At 37.3% G+C, this 19,995-nt stretch overlaps 4 protein-coding genes across 8 annotated transcripts; 3 read left to right on the top strand and 1 right to left on the bottom strand.

Annotated features, from left to right (window-relative positions):
- Nucleotides 1-815: 815 nt before the first annotated feature.
- On the top strand, nucleotides 816-6,059 carry LOC114719094 (U-box domain-containing protein 5). Of its 2 annotated transcripts, XM_028904547.1 has the most exons (7): nucleotides 816-873; nucleotides 1,197-1,441; nucleotides 2,057-2,131; nucleotides 2,525-2,710; nucleotides 2,996-3,103; nucleotides 3,347-4,518; nucleotides 4,850-6,059. In XM_028904547.1, exons 3-7 carry the CDS (start codon nucleotides 2,075-2,077, stop codon nucleotides 5,580-5,582), a joined length of 2,256 nt encoding a protein of 751 aa, XP_028760380.1. In that variant the 5' UTR covers nucleotides 816-873; nucleotides 1,197-1,441; nucleotides 2,057-2,074; the 3' UTR covers nucleotides 5,583-6,059. The 2 variants fall into 2 exon arrangements, with proteins under 2 accessions (XP_028760380.1, XP_028760379.1); XM_028904546.1 differs by lacking the exon at nucleotides 816-873 and having other exon boundaries at nucleotides 894-1,441.
- A 1,632-nt stretch (nucleotides 6,060-7,691) lies between these two features.
- Nucleotides 7,692-9,838, top strand: LOC114719095 (anaphase-promoting complex subunit 10). 3 transcript variants are annotated; one of them, XM_028904550.1, is made up of 6 exons: nucleotides 7,692-7,979; nucleotides 8,075-8,123; nucleotides 8,306-8,398; nucleotides 8,491-8,561; nucleotides 9,312-9,416; nucleotides 9,501-9,838. In XM_028904550.1, exons 1-6 carry the CDS (start codon nucleotides 7,798-7,800, stop codon nucleotides 9,568-9,570), a joined length of 570 nt encoding a protein of 189 aa, XP_028760383.1. In that variant the 5' UTR covers nucleotides 7,692-7,797; the 3' UTR covers nucleotides 9,571-9,838. The 3 variants fall into 3 exon arrangements, with proteins under 3 accessions (XP_028760383.1, XP_028760381.1, XP_028760384.1); XM_028904548.1 differs by having other exon boundaries at nucleotides 7,694-7,979; nucleotides 8,075-8,135; XM_028904551.1 differs by having other exon boundaries at nucleotides 7,739-7,983; nucleotides 8,075-8,135.
- A 910-nt stretch (nucleotides 9,839-10,748) lies between these two features.
- On the bottom strand, nucleotides 10,749-13,880 carry LOC114719085 (tubby-like F-box protein 2). 2 transcript variants are annotated; one of them, XM_028904536.1, is made up of 5 exons: nucleotides 13,748-13,880; nucleotides 12,501-12,894; nucleotides 12,311-12,398; nucleotides 11,717-11,846; nucleotides 10,749-11,626 (listed from the first exon to the last, which is right to left on the bottom strand). In XM_028904536.1, the coding sequence occupies exons 2-5, from the start codon at nucleotides 12,855-12,857 to the stop codon at nucleotides 10,969-10,971; spliced, it is 1,233 nt and encodes a 410-aa protein (XP_028760369.1). In that variant the 5' UTR covers nucleotides 12,858-12,894; nucleotides 13,748-13,880; the 3' UTR covers nucleotides 10,749-10,968. The 2 variants fall into 2 exon arrangements, with proteins under 2 accessions (XP_028760369.1, XP_028760370.1); XM_028904537.1 differs by having other exon boundaries at nucleotides 13,568-13,878.
- Nucleotides 13,881-17,041: 3,161 nt separating this feature from the next.
- Nucleotides 17,042-19,571, top strand: LOC114719105 (laccase-11). Its single transcript, XM_028904564.1, has 6 exons — nucleotides 17,042-17,176; nucleotides 17,262-17,413; nucleotides 17,522-17,766; nucleotides 17,850-17,978; nucleotides 18,071-18,994; nucleotides 19,102-19,571. The coding sequence occupies exons 1-6, from the start codon at nucleotides 17,063-17,065 to the stop codon at nucleotides 19,230-19,232; spliced, it is 1,695 nt and encodes a 564-aa protein (XP_028760397.1). The 5' UTR covers nucleotides 17,042-17,062; the 3' UTR covers nucleotides 19,233-19,571.
- Nucleotides 19,572-19,995: the final 424 nt, after the last annotated feature.

Raw genomic sequence — 19,995 nt, 5'->3', positions numbered from 1 at the left:
GAGTCACGAAATATTCATAAATTATCCACCAGAAACAAATTAGAAATTAATTTAAGGAAAACCATATTGGAGGTACTTATACTTTTTTTTAATTTTCAATTTGGTACCTATGTGTTTTTTGTTATTAACTAAATCTTTATTTTTCCTCTATTAACATTATTAATCCTTATCTAGAGACTAAAAATATCAATAGAACAAAGTTATAAGAGCTAATGTTGCTAAAAAGATAAAATTAAATATTTAATTAAAGGAAAAAAAATACATAAGTACCAAATTAAAAATTGAGAGAAAGTATAGATACTTTCAATATGGTTTTCTCATTAATTTATAAATAAAGTTGACAGTGACACCTTTTTTGTTTTTTTTAAACAATATTTTGGGGCCAAACAGGGACGGAGCGGCAGGGGGCTTCGTTTGTCCTTATCCTTCTCCGTTTTGGTCATGTTTTATTTCACGTACCACTGTGGATACTTTTTTTCTCTTTAATATTTCTGCCTTTTGACTTCTCCCCCGCCAATTTACGGTACTGCCCCTTCGGTTCAATATAGTCTGCGAGTTGAAAGTGGAAACATCGGCTGTTGCAGTCAACAACAACGGGCAAACACCTCTCAGACTCACAGACGCCTCAATCACCGGTAGATCCAAACATGGGTCCCACAGAGTATGCCTTGTTCCTTGGAAAGAACGGTGCACAATGATCACAGACTTCACAGGCACGTTACTCTAAAATGATGACTGCTCACTGTGCTTCAGCGGCTTTGTCATATTCCCTCGAACAAAAGCCACCGGGATTGCCAAGCTATTTCTTCCCTCCTTCGTCCGCCGAGTCCCGACCCTCCATATCGTCAACGAATTACCAATAATTTTCTCAAGGTAAATATTCGGTTTGACGGATATTTTCTTCCTCCTCCTTGAAAACTCATTAATGGTTACTAAAGGCCAAGGCTTTTGTTTTGAGAAAAACTGCCTTTTTTCTTTTCTTTTCCTTTCTTAATGGCTTTGCTTTGCTTTCACTGAACAAATCTTCGACCATCTGGGGGGTAACTGTAATAATGTCTTCTGAGAGACTTTGAAGCTAACTATAGTTTTTGTGTGTGCCGCTTCCTCTTTTTCTTCTTCCATCACGTTTGGCTTGGGGTTTTCTGTATCCCTCTGTCCTTTTTCATTCTCAGGCGCTGAGTGTTCATGTGGTGTAGGATATAGGGGGTTGGATTATGAGCCCTGGTATTTGGTCCTTTTCCTTATTCAAGATTGTCTGGATCCGTCGCTTCCTATTGGCCTTGCTAATTTACGGGACAGCTCCGTGGGGAACGCTGTGAAGCTCCAAATTCTGTTTGCAACTACTCAGACTGACGGCTGCTTTGACATATTCACAGTATCATCGTTTGAACGGAGAAAAAGACACTTGGTTCTGTTGTAATTATTGTCGCCTTAAGCCGAGGTGTTTACTTCTAATCATCGTTCTGTTTACTGCATACATGTTGATTATGTGTCATTTGTTAGCTATTGTCTAATTAGTATGCTTAGTTTAAATATTAGCCTTCTCTATTGTCATGTTAGGTTCAACCTTGATGTATGATTGAACCATCCATGCATGCCTGTTATACGGAATTTCTTTCATTTCTTAGAAAGGATTGTTCCTTTGCTCTTCTGCTCTGGAAATCTGGCCTTCGTTCGACTGTTACAGAAACAGAGCGATAAAATAACAATTTCTCATATTTGAAGCTTACTGAGGAAATATTAGGCAAATATGTTTTTTTTCTATACCCACTTATGACCTGGAAGTTCCCTGAGGGGTTCTGGCGGTCTGCGGCAAGGGGATAGTTTTCAAATCTTGTGAGATAGAGACCAGTCTAGATCTTGTATGGCATATTTATGCTTTCTTTTGTGTTGGTATGTTATGAGATGAATTCTGCTTAATAAGCTTCATAGCTTCATTGCATATAGCTCCGCATCTAGCAGACTGGGTTACCATTTTCTTTCAAGATATCAGTATGCATTTTTTTTATGCAAGTGAGTTAAGGAAAATCATGTTCTGTTGTCTTCTAATCTACAGCTTCAGGACACTTCCTGAATGGGAACTGATCGTGGTGAAGTAGTGGAGCCACTACCAAATGTCCGCTCCTTTAAGGTACGCAAAAATAATGGAATCCCACAATTTGTGTTTTAGGATTTTAGTTGACTGTATATGCAGTACCAAAATATTACGGGGCATAAATTATAGATACATCTAATCTGATCTGCTACCCTTATGGTGCAAGTAGCTAAGAAAAGGAAAAATAGAAAGAAATAGATGGGCCTGAACATTGATTTCATAGTGTATGAAGTTTTATCTTGAAGCCTACCATAGGGGAATTGTTCCCAGCATGTCACGATAATTAATACTCATCATTTTGAGTTAAAATTGCAATTGAGCAGTATGGTTCTTATTTTTCATATTTCATTAGATTGTCTTTTAATCTTCTTCCAACTAGTTTGGCATATTAAAATCAAATGTTCAATTGATTGCTCTTCATGATGACAGGTCCATCGAAAAATGTGCATAGAGCTAATGAAATTAGTTGATAGAATCTCTAGGATATTCCCAGATATTGAGGCAGCACGTCCTCGATGCTCATCAGGAATACAATCTCTGTGCTTGCTAAACAGTGCAGTTGACAAAGCCAAACTTCTCCTGCAGCATTGCTGCGAGTCTAGCAAACTCTACCTGGTATGTAGGTTGTTTATTTTTTAAGTTATTCTGTTGGTATAGATTACTGTAATCTAGAATAATAAAACCTCATGCAACTAAGAAAAATTGGAAAATCGTTTCTTTATGAAAGTTTGAACTTTGAACTTTGGATGTAGGTTATCTTTTTTCTATTATACCAAAGCTATGTCAAGAGTCGAAAAGTTTGCATTGGAAAAAAATTGAGCTACCAAAAATGTAAATTTTACCAATGGATTATTCTAGCTGATTGCACGATTATTTAATTGGGTTTACTATTACTCTCAGGCGGTGACGGGAGATACTGTGCTCTCAAGATTCCTAAAGGCAAGAAAATCATTGGAGCAAAGCTTAGGTCAAGTTCAGAGCATTGTTCCAGTTATGTTGGCTGCGGAGGTTTGTCAAATTACCTTGCCTGTTTATTTTCGTTTGTCCACCATCCTGAAGTTCTTTTTTAAACTGACTCTGACCTAGTTGTGTCTCATTTATTTTCATTTCTCTACGAAGCTGAAGTTTACTATTATGGAATTGAGTTGACACAATAACTAGTCCTGTACAATTCTCCTTATTTTGATCTGTGTTTGGTTACAACTTGGAACCTTATTTCATGCTCTAACACTCCTTGTTTTCTCTTTGCAGATTTCTCAAATAATTGATAATCTTGCATGCATGACTATTGTACTGGATTCAGCTGAAGAAGAGGCTGGGAGGGTTGTAAAGGAATTACTTCAGCAAGGTGCTTCAACCGCAGACTCTGTTGAAAATTCTGAGATTAAAGCTCTTCAGTTTGCGGCCGCAAGACTTAATATCTCATCCCCGAAGGCCATCTTAATAGAGAAACGATCTATTAAGAAGTTGTTAGATAAAGTTGGGCCAAATGATCAGACAAAAAAGACGATCTTGAGATATCTCTTGTATCTGTTGAAGAAGTATGGAAAGTATATCACAGGAGAACAGATGGAAATGATCTATCCTTATAGTGAAGGATCGATTGTACCTGAGAACTGCAGTCATCATTCTCGACATATCCATAATATTGAATCAGAAAGATGCCTTAATCATGATCAGTATGAAACTCGCAACAGTGAGATGGGTAGAGTAGAACCGCCCGAGGAATACAAATGTCCAATATCTTCAAGATTAATGTATGATCCTGTTGTTATTGCTTCTGGAGCAACATATGAAAGAATGTGGATACAAAAGTGGTTTGACGAGGGCAATGATACATGTCCAAAAACCGAGAAGAGACTGGCCCATATGTCATTGACTCCAAACACTGTTATGAAGGACTTAATATCCAAGTGGTGCAGAAATAATGGAGTTATACTTGCTGAACCACAACAGCAAGCAAAAGAATTTCACTCATGGGAGGTTTCTTCAATTTCCATTAGGAGTTTTGGCAGTTCCATGGATGATCTGCACTTACCAGTAGATCTTAGCAACATGTCACTTGGATCATTAGATTATAGTCAAGGTTCTGATTCCTCACATGCTCGGAACTCTAACGACTTAAATTTGATGTCGAAGAAGGTCAATGACAATTCTTGGAGTCATCAACTTAATGTGCATGTGCATGACACTGATCTGATAATTTTGTCTGAATCCCATGGCCTTGAATGGGATTCTCAATGCCAGGCCATTGAAGATCTGAAAGATCGTTTGAAATGCAATTGCCAAAGTTCTTGTTCTGTGTCTTCTGAACGTTTTATTGAATTTCTCAACAGATTTTTGAGCAGTGCATATGAACGTCAAGATGTGAAAGCTCTTAGAACTGGAACTCAGTTGTTAATGGAATTTGTGAATAACTGCGGGTATGAATTTCCCGTCATTGTGGTGCTTGCTACATTGCTAATTAATTTAATTTGGTTCATTTCTATGATTATACGGTAAAACCCAATTGATTGACAATTCTTAATCCATAAAATGATTAATATTTATTTTCCTTTAAAAACTCGTGTTTAGAACTTTATTATATTCCTTGTAAACAATGCATTAACGTATTTGATGAGCTTAGTTTATGACATTGCTATATTACTTTCATATTCCTTCAGAGCATCTTTCTGACTTAAAGCTGCTATCGTTGCTTTATTTGGAGACATGAATTTGCTGTCCAACTGAATAAGTTTGTGTTTTTTCATGCAGAAAGGATCTATCTTATTTAAGAGAAGGTACATTTGGCATGTTGGGAAGTTTCCTTGATTTAGAAGTGATAGGTGAAGCTCTTTCTATAATGGAAAAACTATCTGCAAGTCAGCACAGCAAAGCTACAAGTGCAACGTCCAGTGTGCTCACTTCCATCTTAAAGATCCTGGACTCTGACAGCAGAGGGTTCCAAGAACAAGCTATCAGAATATTGTATAATTTGTCTTTCAACAGTGAAAATTGCTCCCCCATGGCATCTCTCGGGTGCATCCCAAAATTGCTGCCCTTTTTCAAGGACCAGGCCTTTTTGAGATTCTGTATATGTACACTGAAAAACCTTTGTGATATTGAGGTGGGCAGGGTTTCTGTTGCGGGAACTAATGGATGCATATCATCAGTTGCTGAGATACTTGACACTGGTAGTGCTGAGGAACAGGAGCATGCACTTTCTGTTTTACTCTCTTTGTGCTCTCAACGTGAAGATTATTGTCAGGTGGTCATGTATGAGGGTGTTATCCCTTCCCTTGTCACTATCTCCATCAATGGAAGTGAGAATGGAAAGGTGAGTGCATTGGAATTGCTCCGTCTCCTGGGGGATGTTCAATATGAAGAAGAGTCCATGAGACCAAGATGTGACACTCAAGATTCTAACTATCATTCTCAAGAAAAGAAATCGTCAAAGACCTCTGGATTGCTGAAGAAACTATCACCATTCTCAAAAAGCAAGAGATGAAGCTGAATTCGCAGTTCATTGGGTTAGTGAACGCACTTTGTCTTGCTGGATAGCCGATGGGCTTGTTTAGATGAAGCCTTCATCTTTGTAAATGGGTAGATCGATCTTGGCCTCTGCCTCTTATTATTTATTAATATCTTGCAGCAATTAGTAGCCCTAATTCAAACAACGGGTCTGCTTGGGGATTTTTGTAGAGTAGCTGCACGCTGTATGATAATGTATAGTTCCGTAGTAATATAGTGTTGATCATGCATGATGCATTCTTTTAGCATGTTAGGTTAGGAGGGTTTTGTAAAAACAGTTAGGGTTATCTGTTCTCCAGAGGAACATAATGGAGATTACTTTTTTAATTTCTCTATCTCCCTGTCTCCCCACTCCTTCTCTAGCCTTTTTGAATAATTGTATATATAGTGAACACGCCTATATTGGAGTGCTGATTGCAAAAGAGACATCAAATGGTGTTGCAGGGCTTTTGATTGTTTGGTTCCCAGACTCAGTATCTGTTATGTACTGTTACTAACTTTCTTACTAGTTGGTGTGGTGGAATCTTGGGTAATTCTCAGGCCTGGGGTTCAGACAGAAACTTGGTTGATGATTCTCTTTGCAAGCTCCTCCATAGCTCGCCCTATATGCTTGAGCCTGCTTGGAAGTTGGAATGTACACATTCATAGGACTTGCCTCAAACTTTGCTCTGTCACTGTCCACCAAACAAAACCCTTGCTCTAGCATGTGTTGATTCTTGATTGCTTCATCATTGTTTTAAACTTCAGCTCGAGCTTCACATTTGTTATTTCCATTCTTCCTACGTAAGGATCTGGATACCTTAACCGAGGGAGTCTCAACTGAGCTTCAATTGATATATATTAGCCACTAGATTATGATCTGATAGGTCTGGGTTTTCTCCTTTTCCTCGTTCTCTTATATAATAGTAGTTTTATAGAATATTAAATTTAAGTCATCCATTTTTTGGTTTAAAGATGTAGATGAGATATTGAGAAGAAAACGAGAAATAGGAAAGAGAGGATTTGCTTCCCATATAATGCCATTGAGAAGGAATTACCATTTTTCCCCGGGGGGGGGGGGGAGACGAAAGTGTTTAGCTTAATACCGTCGGTTCACAAATTTATGATTAATATCTTTCAACTAATAAGGGAATCCAAGTCCCTTTTCCTAGACATGCTTATTTTATTTCTTTTTTTGGTCTTGTAACCCCTTTTATAAAAAAAAAAAAAAGAAGTTGATTATCATTTAATTTGAAAAATTTAATTAAACAGTGTTATTGGAAAGAATAATACCAATTGAATGAATTTAACTACTAAGTCAGTGCGAACATAATTCTTGTCCTATCAATTTTAATTGAATACAATTATACAGTTTTACTTGGGTGTTTTATCAACTCTCTGCAATTCTTTATATGATTGTCCTTATGTCCTCAGCAGTATCATGCTAAAGACTCAATTTTTACAAATAATTAAATAAAATTAAGGGTAAGGGTGCAATTTTAATCATGATTTTATTTCTTATGTGCAATTTTATCTGTGATATTTTTGAGGGTGCGAATTTATTCTTAATCTTTTTCCCTTTTGCAAGTTTAACTCTGTGTGGTAAAACTGTATCAAAAAATCAGAGTTAAAATTGTAAAAATTTCAGTCCAAAAAAAAAATTGTATCGAAAAATTAGATGAAAGTTAAAATTACACCACTAAAAAAATTATGAGTAAAATTGCAACTGAAAACTAGAACTAAGGTTAAAATTGCACATTTACCCTAAAATAATCATGCATTTGTTATCTTATAATTGAAGAACTATCTGCATGGCGGAATAGGAATTGAAGAATGATATGATTTCACAACTTGATAGTAATGATTTGAGAAAATGTACTTGTTTTTTTTGCCAGCGATTTGAGAAAATGTATTTGAATATAGTCAGTTTTTTTTTTTTGAGCCAAAGAATATAGTCAGTTAAAAATTTTTAAATGATCAAATTAACGCAATCTATGTCCCCGTGTGTGCGCGCGCGCGTGCATGTTCCTTTTTTTTTTTTTTTAAACCAGCGTGCGTAAACATACTCAAAAACCACGTTCACAGATCAATCCATCCCAACAGTGCAAGCAGTTCAAATTAAAAGGAAGTGGAGAGGGCTTGGAAGAAGGCGAAGGGATTGATCATCAAAATCGGGAATAGGGTTTAAAATCAGGGTCAAGAGAACTACAAAAATGGCAGCAGAATCATCGGAGGGAGAAGATGATGCCGGGAAGCTCACCGGTGGAAACCAACTCTTACTAGTTGACGATGACCTCAGAGAGATGGGCAAGAAGGCCGCTTGGAGTGTCAGCTCCTACAAGCCTGGCAATGGCGTTTCTTCTCTTCGCGACAACAACTTCGAAACCTATTGGCAGTCGGTCCACGCCTTCTCTCATGGCTCTTTTTCGATGCAAATCCTCGCATTTACCCCTCGAAGACAAATACTGATGGTGCTTTGCTTGGTTTCAGATCTGATGGTGCTCAGCCTCATTTGGTCAATATCCAATTTCAAAAAAAGGTCAAGCTACAAGTATGTAAATGTTGATTTCCTTTCGGCAACATCAAAAGCTGTTTTTTTCCCCCTTCAATCAAATGCTGTTGCTTATTTCTTTTTTAATCGTAGTTTCCGGTCCGAATTTAGCTTCTTGGTTCTTTATCGATGGTTTGTTAGTGATTGGTGGATATCTTTTCTCCTTCCAGTTGGTTGTTCTTTATGTGGATTTCAAGCTTGACGAGAGTTATACGCCAAGCAAAATTTCCATCCGTGCCGGTGATGGCTTCCATAACCTGAAGGTAATTTGCTCAATTCGATCTTTCTCTCGCTATTTCCATAAAATAACTAAGAGTCCATTTGATTGGCCCCTTATCCTTGTGAACAATTTTAGGAGATAAAAACCGTGGAGCTTGTCAAGCCAACTGGTTGGGTTTATATATCATTATCTGGAACGGATCCTCGGTAAGTGTCGAAAATGTACATATCTGCCTTTTTCCCCCAGACAACTTGAGAAAACAGATATGAAGTATCCTCCTTAGTCCTAAATTTTAAAAACGAATCCTGGTATTTTTTTAAATCCTCATAACATGAGTTTTCCACAAGATCAACAGTCGAAAGACGCTTTTAGGGGTGCAATTGACCAGGACAAGTTTTATATGTTCATATCTTGGTCATTTGGACTAATTTACTGCTCCTAGTTAGCAAATCAAACATTACTTGTAGTTGTGTCAATCTTGCAACTTGGCAAATTTTTCCCTCATCATTGGCTCCTCAAGCCTTTTGTTCTGGATTTGTGCCAAGCTTTGAGGTCTTTAAGCTTTTATGGACTTATGCCCTTGGAAATTTTCTTCTGGGGGATGCTCCTACCGTGAAGGAAGGGGAAGAAGAAATTAACTCCCTCAATCTTAAAACTGCAAGGATTGGATTTGATATGCCTTCTTATACTGTGAAGATGCGTTTTCGTGTTACCTGATTCCTATATATCTTGTTAAACCATTTCGGTTTTGGACTGAGTCTCTGGATATTATTCTGGGATTATCAATGTTGGTGGACCGGGAAAAAAAAAAAAAATTAAAATTCATGTGGTATGACCATGGTATGTGGGAGCCTTTATCTTCCGCTTCATAGATCAAGAAATTTACTGATGAACTTTCGAATTGCATTTGACCAACATTGTTTTTCTTTTTTTGTTTTTGTTTTTTTGGGCCCTAGGGAAACTTTTGTCAACACTTTCATGTTGCAAATTGCTGTATTGTCAAACCATCTCAATGGAAGGGATACTCATGTGCGGCAGATCAAAGTTTATGGACCTCGACCGTGGGTCTCCTTACACTCTAGAATTGCTAATTTCTCTGAGAAACATAGCTATTCATGAACTCTGATTGTAAACTTATATTGCAGGAACCCTTTTCCGCACCAACCGTTTCAATTTACTTCTAGAGAGTTCATCACCTACTCTTCTGTAAGATGAGGAACGCCGGTCACCATGAAAAAACGTAAAAAGCCAACCCTTTACTTATCTGCGGGGGATTGAAGCTACTGCCCTTCAATTGATAATTTTCTCTGAAGGCACAATTCTAGTTAACTATGTGGCAAAATCACATTTCATTGTAATATTTACGTCACAAATGGATCAACAGGAGATGCGGATACTGACTTTTGTTTCTTGGGGCTGGCTATAGCGTGTTGGATTTTACAATGCATTCTAAAATATGCGTTCTTCCATTGTTCTGCTTCGATTTTAGAGGTGCTCTCCGTTTTTTTTCTCCCATGTTATAATCCCTTCCTGGTCACTTGAAAGCGTCCCCCCTGTCACAGGGTTTTAAAATTATAAATGGACTCGGGGAATTTTTTATTTTCTTAAAAATAAAAAAAAGCAGCATTCAACCCATCGAATTATTTTTTTTTTATAAAAAATATCATGTAGCCCAGAAAGTGTAGTGGCTGATATGGTGCACAGTTATAGTACCGGTTCCTATCTTATTTTTTTTCAACATATAAATAGCTGTGGATTGTATTTAATGCATTATGAGAGTTTATTACGTGAGATGTATCATATAAGTAACATAATACTATGATAGTAAATTAATTGTTGGTCAAAAAATCAGCGGCTCAATATAAAACACTTCTATTTTATTAGGATTAAAAAAATAATTAAAAGTGATGATATCAAGTATCAGAGTATTAAATAAATAATAGGGAGAATGATTAAAAAAAGAAAATTAGAAATTACTAAATTATAAATCGGATTTGGTGACAACTTGTTTGGTATTGACAATACTGAATTTACAAATAACAAAAAAAAAAAATTTTTTTAAAACATTTTTCATTCGTTATTTACAAATTTTCAGCTTTTTTTTAATCATTTTTCCTGAATAATAATATGATGATGAGTAAAACATTATTTTCTAAAAATTTGTCAGCAAGATAACCCACAGATGCAATAAATGTAAATCCATCCTGTTTGAAGTGCCAAATGCCGCCCAGCACATGATGTTACACGCTCAATGCAGCAGATGAGCAGAGATGCGCGTGCCACCTCCATCGGAGGATCATCAGAGTTCAACGACCATCATCACGATCCAGCGGAGTATGATAATAGCTGAAGCATTTCAGTATTCCAGACCCCAGCAGATCAGGAGATTCATATACTAGGAACATCTTCGTACAATATAATGCAAGATTCGCCAAAATTCATTGATCTTAGCAGTGGAAGAACTATTAAACAGTTGATACAGGTTAAATTCACAATCAACAGCTAATGAAAGGGAAAAACACTAATGACTGCACATATAAGATCGTCAGCTGCATGTTTCCATGATGGATGAACTGTGATAAGCATAATATCACAATCTCCAGCAACTTGGTATCATTCGCAAGCCGGTTTAGTATCGAAACTGCTCAAGCATATGGCAAAGGCTTGAAAAGCTGAGAGAGGATATCGGTAGTCCATAGTGAATATGTCTTTACCAATCTTCCCAAACTGCAATATCACTTTCTCTTGTTCTGCAGCAGGAACATCATGAGACGGATCAACAGCTGCACAAAGCTGGAAATTCTTCACAGAAGCTACTGTGACACGGCCCTTGAAATTTAGGCACCAGCACTGGAGTTGCTCATGCCATCTAGGAGCCTTGTTTTTAAGAACAAGAGGGTCAGCCGAGCCTTGACTCGATGCCAGTGGATCTAATAAGTTTGCAGAGCTTAACTCTGTATTTGAATCTTTTCCTTTCAGTGCTGGTGAGAAAGAAAATTGTGGAAGAGTTGTTGGCGTTGGGGCATTGCCTCCTTCCTGAATAGCCGACATGGGTATGGAGTTCAAAATGCAGTGCATTCTTCTTGGACCTCTTGTGCGAAGAACATTGAGTTCATAATTGATGGTGCCAGCATTATATTTACGTGCTGCTACTCCGGGAGATGCCTGCTTTGAGGGGAATTTACTACTAGAATGATTATTCACTTCAATGCTAGCTTTCTCTGAAGGTTGGCTATCACGTATGGCAAACTTGGTTCCCAAAAAATTGGACCTGCGAAAAGTTCACCATGAAGCCGAGAAAAAGATAAGAATTAAAGAGATGATGGAAGGAAAATTAGTGTGTCTGAGAACCAAAACTTGCCTTAATTTACCAAGATATGTGCTGCTGGCCCGAGAAAAATCATCTGCAATAAAGGATATAACAAACTCTGTAGCTGTTGGTTTTCTTATCCTTTTTGCAGCTAGTAACAACTTGGCCCTCTCATTTTCCGCTGTATTTCGAAATAAAAAACAAATTTCCTCAAACATTATTTCAAAAACTTCTATAAGGTCAATATCATGAAAAGAGTAAATAAAATAAAGGCTAATTCCGATTTCTGATCCATTCAAGAAGCTTCAAATTTCATCTAACTTATGAAACACATCATGTAAAGCAAAGTGTATTCTGCTCCAAATGTATCAACACAGAATGGCTAGCTTATATGGTAATAAGGAATCCATTTGAGGACAGACTGATAAAAAGGATGTGTAATCCACAAATGAATAATAATGACGACAGTTGTATCCCTATTCTGACTCAAAATATAAAGAAACCCACATGTTATAAACAAGGAATTCACAATTCAACATTCGCAATCATGAATTTCGAGTTTGAAGGATGACTTAGAGATGGGGTTATTTTTTCATTAAAATCTAAAATGGAAAGCATCAACAATGAATGTAGCATTTTACTTACTTGGCACAAGACCAAAATACAAGTAGTATGTAGAAGTTTCTCTGTTCCTCCTGATAAAGCACTGTATTGATGCATCACGGGGACCAGGCTATTCAATCCACAAAGGAAAAAGATAACATAAGAAACAGAAATAACTCACGGCTAAACAATAAAAAGGATCAGGCTAGAATCAGGGAAAATAGTTCACTACCTGCTTCACTGAGACAGGAAATGTGAGCCTCCCACATTGCTCAGGAGTCTTGACGATTTCCTTTGTAATGGCTCTCCATGATTTACATACTGAAGCACAGGAGACAACGACAGCCCGTGCAGGCCATGTTGTCTCACTTTCTTCCACCCTCCGAATAATGTCCAAAAGCAGTTCTGGAGGTAGATTTGCCCACTGTCCTTGTTGAATAGGATCAACTGGAGGTAGGGTGACATCTGGAGCAATATGTGATTTTGCTTTTCTACTATGCCATTGCTTATACTCGGCACCTCGTTTTGACATGTTGCTCATTCCATCTCTCATTTCCTTAAGTTCACGAACCATGATTTTCCATGACATGTTTGCACAGCATACCAATTTCCCTTCCAACACAAGACTGCATCAACAAAAAAACAGAATTGGAATACTTCTATATTCCGCGATAGAGGACAGAGCTCCTGCTCAGTTATTATAAGAAATACAAATGCCAAACATAATGGAGATGCACTGCACGCAGACTTAGCAGTGGGTTCAGTACATGGAAATCATATTAGCGGGTTAGCCAATTCCCTGCACTAGCTCCTACAAATTAGCCAACCCACGTTAACCTTATACTTACATTAATATTTTACACTAAACAAGATATACACTCAACTGACGAAAATCTCGTACAAATCAAAAGTTTTCCCAAAAATACAAGCTTTTCCCTTGTCCCCATCCTCCCTTGCCTATAAGAGGTTTTCCCAAGTTATAGTTTTCAGTTCTTCAGAATACACGTCTTTGTTACTAACCTTCAACGTAACAAAGTGACAATCCCGAAGGAGGGGAGGAAAAAAAAAAGTAAAAATGGAAAAACGAGAAACCGCCAGGATCAATTCCTTATACGTGTATCAAACAAACTGCCCGTCATTCTCAAAATCAGAAATGTAAAAAGGAAATAGCAGATTGTAACTATATACAGAGACCGTTGAACACTCCAAATGTAGACAGAAAAAAGATAAAATCAAGCAGAATGTATAACCAAAAAAACTATTTAAACTCCTATGAAAAAGAAGGAATGAAGAACCAACCGAAAGAATTAAAGGCAAGAGCAAGCAAACAGGCAAATCGCAGAGAATGTTCAAGCGGGCACACAAGAGATCAAAATGGAAGGCGGCAGAGCCCGGATCCAGAAAAGAAATGGAGAAACATGACCGAAACCCAGAAAAGGGGACCATGCTCTCAGAGAATGGAAGAAATGGATCAAGTACCCATGGAGCTTGATCCGTCGCGAACGGCGACACCGACGGCCGAAAACAGCACCCCAACGCCACGAACTCAGATGGTAATAGGTCGGTTAAATCGGATCCAGTTCTTTATCTTTTCGCCATCTTATTTTAGCGATCTGTCGCAAAAAGTGAACCATAATTTATTGGAGGGAATCTAGTGCCTCCATCCACACTGCATCTTTCCTACACGTGGCCCTTCTATTTCTTTTTTATTTTTTTATTCTTTGAACTTTCTAGTTTTGTTCTCAAGATTTGGATAAAATTAAAATAAGCAAGGCTATGTTTCATAGGGAATGGCTGGAATTGGATCATGTTGGCAGGCCACCAAATGCCGATAAATCTCTGAAGTTGAGACTTTCGAATTTCCATAATTTTTTTTATTTGTACCAAACCTAGCAAAGAAGAGTTTTTCATTACAGTGGGATTTATATGGGACATTGTCCCTGTCCGTGCATACTTAAAGTCAACTCATTTGTTGAACTCACATCCACAGACCACAGCCCAGCGTGCTCAGTTTTTCACTTTTCTTTGTGGAATACCACTCATTATCCCCTTGTTTGGACGCCGAGTTTCAGTAACTACGCATATCTTTATGAGGCTGCTTTCTATCAAGTGATTTGGTATGTGTTTGCTTTTGCCAGAAGAAGAGTTCATAATGGAGCTGCTGCAACCTCTACATCTACATGTTAATCTCTTGTTCCACTTTCATATGCAAGTACAAGCTTCACTTACCAATCTACACCCCCATGACTAATTTACAGATATTAAGAAAATTATTTGAATTGATTATTTATAACAAATATGTTAGTTATTCTTGTTAGCCTTGTTAAATATGTTAGTTATTCTAAGTTGCTCTTTTTAATCATGTATATTGGAATTACTTCTTAGTAAGAACCTCTTTAACATGTATAATCAATAAAGATCTTTTAAGGAAAAAAATTATGAACTTTGAAAATAAGACGGATTGAAATGTTATATGTAGAAATAAATATAATATTTAACTAGTTCTTATATATATAATTGGAGACAGTATTATTGCAAAATTCTTCTTTTATGCCAACGTAGGCAACTATGGTTTCTACCAATCCATTCATTAGAAAATATACCTATTCTAATATTTAATTTATTTAAATTAGTTAACTATTTCTTATATTAAGCATAGGAGATAGTATTCCTTTCTTTTGCATAAAACATGAGAATCATAATATATATATATATAGAGAGAGAGAGAGAGACTTTTCCCCACCAGCATGACAATACTCATTCTATTTAATATTTATTTCTTCAGTTATATCTTTTGGCTTCCCTCAAGCAATCATCCTTATTCTTATACTTACCTTTTCTAATCTGAACGATTTCTTTTTCTAATCTAAACATACAAAGAAATGTTAGATGTATTGTCATAATTAATACATTTAATTTCATTCTCTTCCCTTCTTTTTTATTTCCTTTCCAAAAAATGGCATTTGTAGCGGATTGATTCTTCAGAGGCATGTTGCACTTGCACCTGCCATGTGGTTGATTGATCTGGCGGTTCTTTACATGTGACGATTTCATTGGAGCTCAAACTTATCCACACCCATTCTGGTAAAAAAAAAAAAAAAAAACTTATCCACACCCACATCAAAACTGATTCTTTCCTGTCCAATCAAGCTGCATTATGCCTCTTGTGCATATGTTCTTGGCCGTTAGATTGATCTCGCGGTCTTTATCATCCACTCAATATTATTCCGAACTTGAAACGTGTCGTTTAATGCAAGAGCCTATTCTGAAGGAATATGCAGTTATTTTATTTCTATATTGTGAATGTGAAATGCTTTGCTGGCATAAAAGTTAATACTCCTCCGGTCCTAATTATAAGACCCAATTGACTTATTTGAGGAGATTAAGGAAGTAAGTTAAGTTGGTTATTTATAATAAATAAGTGTTGTTATTCCTAAAATATCCTTGCTAATTAAGTATATTGGCTAAAACTATCATTATTAGAAGGATTATCTTGAAAAAAAATGCATAAATATAAAAGAGAAAATAGATTGGGTCTTATAATTAGGACCAAATAAAAAGTCAAATTGGGTCTTATAATAAGGACCGGAGGAGTACAATCGGCCATCAAGCAAGGGACTGCGTTAACTCAGCATAAAGCATTATAAAGATACATGGGTGAATTGAAACCTCCTGAACCTGAAATTAACTGCCTCAAAAGCTAATATGAAGAACACCTCAGTACTTTTTATACTTATTGTGTGTCTTCAGCAACGCTTTCTAAAATTGGACCCAGCAAGCCTTTTTAAAATAAGGAATGAAGACAGAGTATGGTCCTTCCGTCCATTGCTTAACTTGAAGTTTGACGTAGCAGTTTCTTAAAACTTGTCTTGTTTGCTTCCAACGACAAGTTGAGTCTGGTCTCAACTCCCACGCGACTGATAAACCAACCTCACTCTCCCTCTCATTTACGTTTAGGCTCAACCATTGTAATTAATGAAACACCATCGATTCATTTGTCAGCACACAGACTTGCATTATTTAAGAGTCTCACTAAGTGAACCTTTTTTTTTTTTTTTTTGTGGAAAGATAAAATTCCATTTTATCTTCTTAAGGCCCGCTTTCATTTCAAGCAGGAAAGCTTATTTTGATATGATGATTTACTTGTAGTCTTCAAAATTTCGAGAATTTTTTAAGCGTTAGAATATATAGACGACGAATCAAATTGATCCCGTACAGGTCTACTTACCAAATGATTATTCAACTCATAAAGTCTTTTGTGATATCATGTTGAACGTTCCTATCATTAAATTAACGACGATAAAAACCATTGGTTTGCACTTTGAGAACTAAACTGAACCTAAAGAACTTCTGAAGACTAAGACAAAGTTGGCGCGATAACATCACGCTTAAGCCATTGCTTCTCCTTAACGATAAAGCTTTGCCTTTTCCTATTATGTTTGGTCTCATGTAACTCTCTCACTTTGAGCTCGAATTTTTAACCTCTACTTTTGATGATACAAAAATAACTACATGTTGTGTTTCTGAATGTTTGTCTTGTCCTTGAAATCTCAACCTCTACGGCAGTTCATTGGCCTTCAAGTCCTTATCAGTATATCGCTTACAAGCTTTGATCTTCAACCCCTTCGCCACCTAATCACCCTTGGGTTCTATAAACCTTTTTTAAACAAACTTATACTCTCCAATCTACCTTCATACGATTCATATATATACTCGAACATCTTTGCCTCCATGTCTCATCCTTGTGCAGTAAATCAAACGCATTGAATCGAAGCAGTTCTGCGAGAAACAGACATGGCTGGCCTGATCTTCTTCTCAGGTCACATATCTTGCCTGATCTTCTTCTTTGTACTTTTGGGCTTGGCATTTTCTCCAGCTGAAGCAGCCGTAAAGAGATACCAATTTGATGTGAGTAATCAACGTGCTATCATTTGACAGTCCTGCCCTGTGTGTATATCTATATTATTGATCACACGCTTGGCTGTTTCTGCAGATTCAAATGACAAACGTGAGTAGACTCTGCCATGCAAAGCCCATAGTAACGGTGAATGGGAGGTTTCCAGGGCCAACTATTTATGCCCGAGAAGGAGATAGAGTGCAAATCAATGTCACAAACCATGTGCCGTATAACTTGTCAATTCACTGGTATGAAAAGCCAATTTCTGTTCCTATTTATGAGACATAAACATATTAAAATGTGTCAAATTGTCAATTAATGAGTTAATACATGGATGTGGTGAATGATTATCACAGGCATGGACTGAAGCAATATCGCAATGGTTGGGCTGATGGACCTGCTTATATTACACAGTGCCCTATCAAAACTGGAAGTAGCTACATATATGACTTCAACGTTACAGGACAACGGGGGACTTTATGGTGGCACGCCCACATTCTTTGGCTGAGAGCTACTGTGTATGGTGCCATTGTGATTATGCCTAAGCCTGGAACTCCATTTCCTTTCCCTCAGCCAGCCAGAGAATTCGAAATTCTTTTAGGTCATTTCCGCACTTCTCAGTCTTCTTTCCCATTCATTTTGTTAAACCAGATGTTCAAGTAAGAAACTGGGCTTGTTCAACAGGGGAATGGTGGAACAATGACGTGGAGTTGATTGAAAAGCAAGGAAACAGAATGGGGTTGCCGCCAAATATGTCTGATGCGCATACGATCAATGGGAAGCCTGGACCACTCTTTCCTTGCTCTGAGAAACGTAAGAAATTATAATTAGAAAGCCTAAGTTATTATAATAATATCTTTACTCCAAAGAAAGCCTAATAATCTGGGAGTATGTTTTCTTTTTAGATACATTTGCAATGGAGGTTGAGCAGGGGAAGACCTACCTTCTCAGAATCGTCAACGCTGCGCTCAACGATGAGCTTTTCTTTGGGATTGCGGGTCATAACATGACAGTGGTGGAAGTTGACGCAGTTTACACGAAACCATTCACAACACAAGCAATTCTGATAGCTCCTGGACAGACCACAAACGTTTTGGTAAAAGCCAACCAAGTACGAGGTAGATACTTCATGTCTACCAGGGCCTTCATGGACGCTCCAATCCCAGTAGATAACAAAACAGCCACAGCTATTCTTCAATACAAAGGTGTCCCAAACACCGTCCTCCCACTCCTCCCACAATTACCAGCTAGAAATGACACAGCTTTTGCCCTTAGCTACAACAAGAAACTGCGAAGCTTGAACTCTGCACAGTACCCTGCTAATGTTCCTCTCAAAGTCGACAGAAACCTGTTTTACACTATTGGTTTGAGCAAGAATTCGTGCCCCACATGCGTGAATGGAACTAGGTTACTTGCTTCCTTAAACAACATCTCTTTTGTGATGCCCAAGACTGCGCTTCTTCAAGCTCACTACTTTAATCTGAAGGGAGTGTTCAGAACTGATTTCCCCGATCGGCCTCCAACCACTTTCAACTATACCGGTGCACCATTGACTGCTAATCTTGGAACTTCCACAGGCACGAGGATTAGCAAGATTGCCTTCAATTCTACAGTTGAACTGGTTCTGCAGGACACGAATCTGCTCACTGTTGAGTCACACCCATTCCATCTCCATGGATACAACTTCTTTGTGGTTGGAACTGGCATTGGCAATTTCGATCCAGCAAAAGACCCTGCGAAATATAACTTGGTAGATCCTATGGAGAGAAACACTGTTGGTGTTCCCACCGGTGGATGGACTGCAATTCGTTTCCGTGCTGATAATCCAGGTACTTATGTGTGTGTATTATATTTATATATATATAAGAATCATATGTGTCAGCAATACTCTGTATTTGATTGATAAGATTTTTATTGGTGATATATGGCGGCATAGGTGTTTGGTTCATGCATTGCCATTTAGAGCTGCACACTGGTTGGGGGTTAAAAACGGCGTTCGTGGTAGAAGATGGACCGGGACAAGAACAATCTGTTCTGCCTCCGCCCAAGGATCTTCCACAATGTTAGCTTCAAATTTGGATTTGTTTGGAATGTAATTTGATGATTTAATTGTGATTTAGTTGTTTTTATTCTAAGCTTTCATGCATAAGTTGCGGAAAGTTTGGTTACGAGATATAATGGGAGAGAACAATCCAATACCAACATCATATCATAATGTAATAAAATGTCAAAAATGTACTAACGAACCAGGCTATACTTGTCCTCGCGTTTCCTTTTTTTTTTTTTTTTTTTGGGTAACATGTTCTTGTGTTTCTTGTTACTCTGACCTGTAATTTGTTCAACATTCTCTTGTATTCTTCACCCTAGAATGAAATAAAATTAAAGTTACCACTTTTTATATTGACAGTTTTTACATAACAATATTATTTGTGAGAAAATGCATCAGAACTTGTAGTAGCGATTCAGAATCCAAACTCAACCTTGATTCATCTCTAATGCTGAGAACACCATATTCTTTTGAATTTTTTCAATGGAAGATGAACTTTTCAGTCCCGTTTTTATCTACAATACTGCATCTTCGATCCACTTCATTTTCGCTACAAATCTAGATGGTCAAATTTATAATGTAACAAAAGTTAGTACTACCTCCGGTCATAATTATAAGAGCTAGTTGATTAATTTGAGGAGATTAAGGAAAGAAATTAAGTTAGTTATTTGTAATAAATAAATGATGTCTTTCTTAAAATATCCTTGCTAATCAAGTGTATTGGTTAGAACTACTATTGTTGGAAGGACTACTTAGGAAAAAAATGTAAATATAAGAGACAAA

Source organism: Neltuma alba, unplaced genomic scaffold (assembly GCF_004799145.2).
Source record: "Neltuma alba isolate B1F8T4 unplaced genomic scaffold, ASM479914v2 tig00011893_pilon, whole genome shotgun sequence".
In the NCBI taxonomy this organism is placed as follows: domain Eukaryota; kingdom Viridiplantae; phylum Streptophyta; class Magnoliopsida; order Fabales; family Fabaceae; genus Neltuma; species Neltuma alba.
This window is presented reverse-complemented; position numbering and strand designations above follow the sequence as displayed.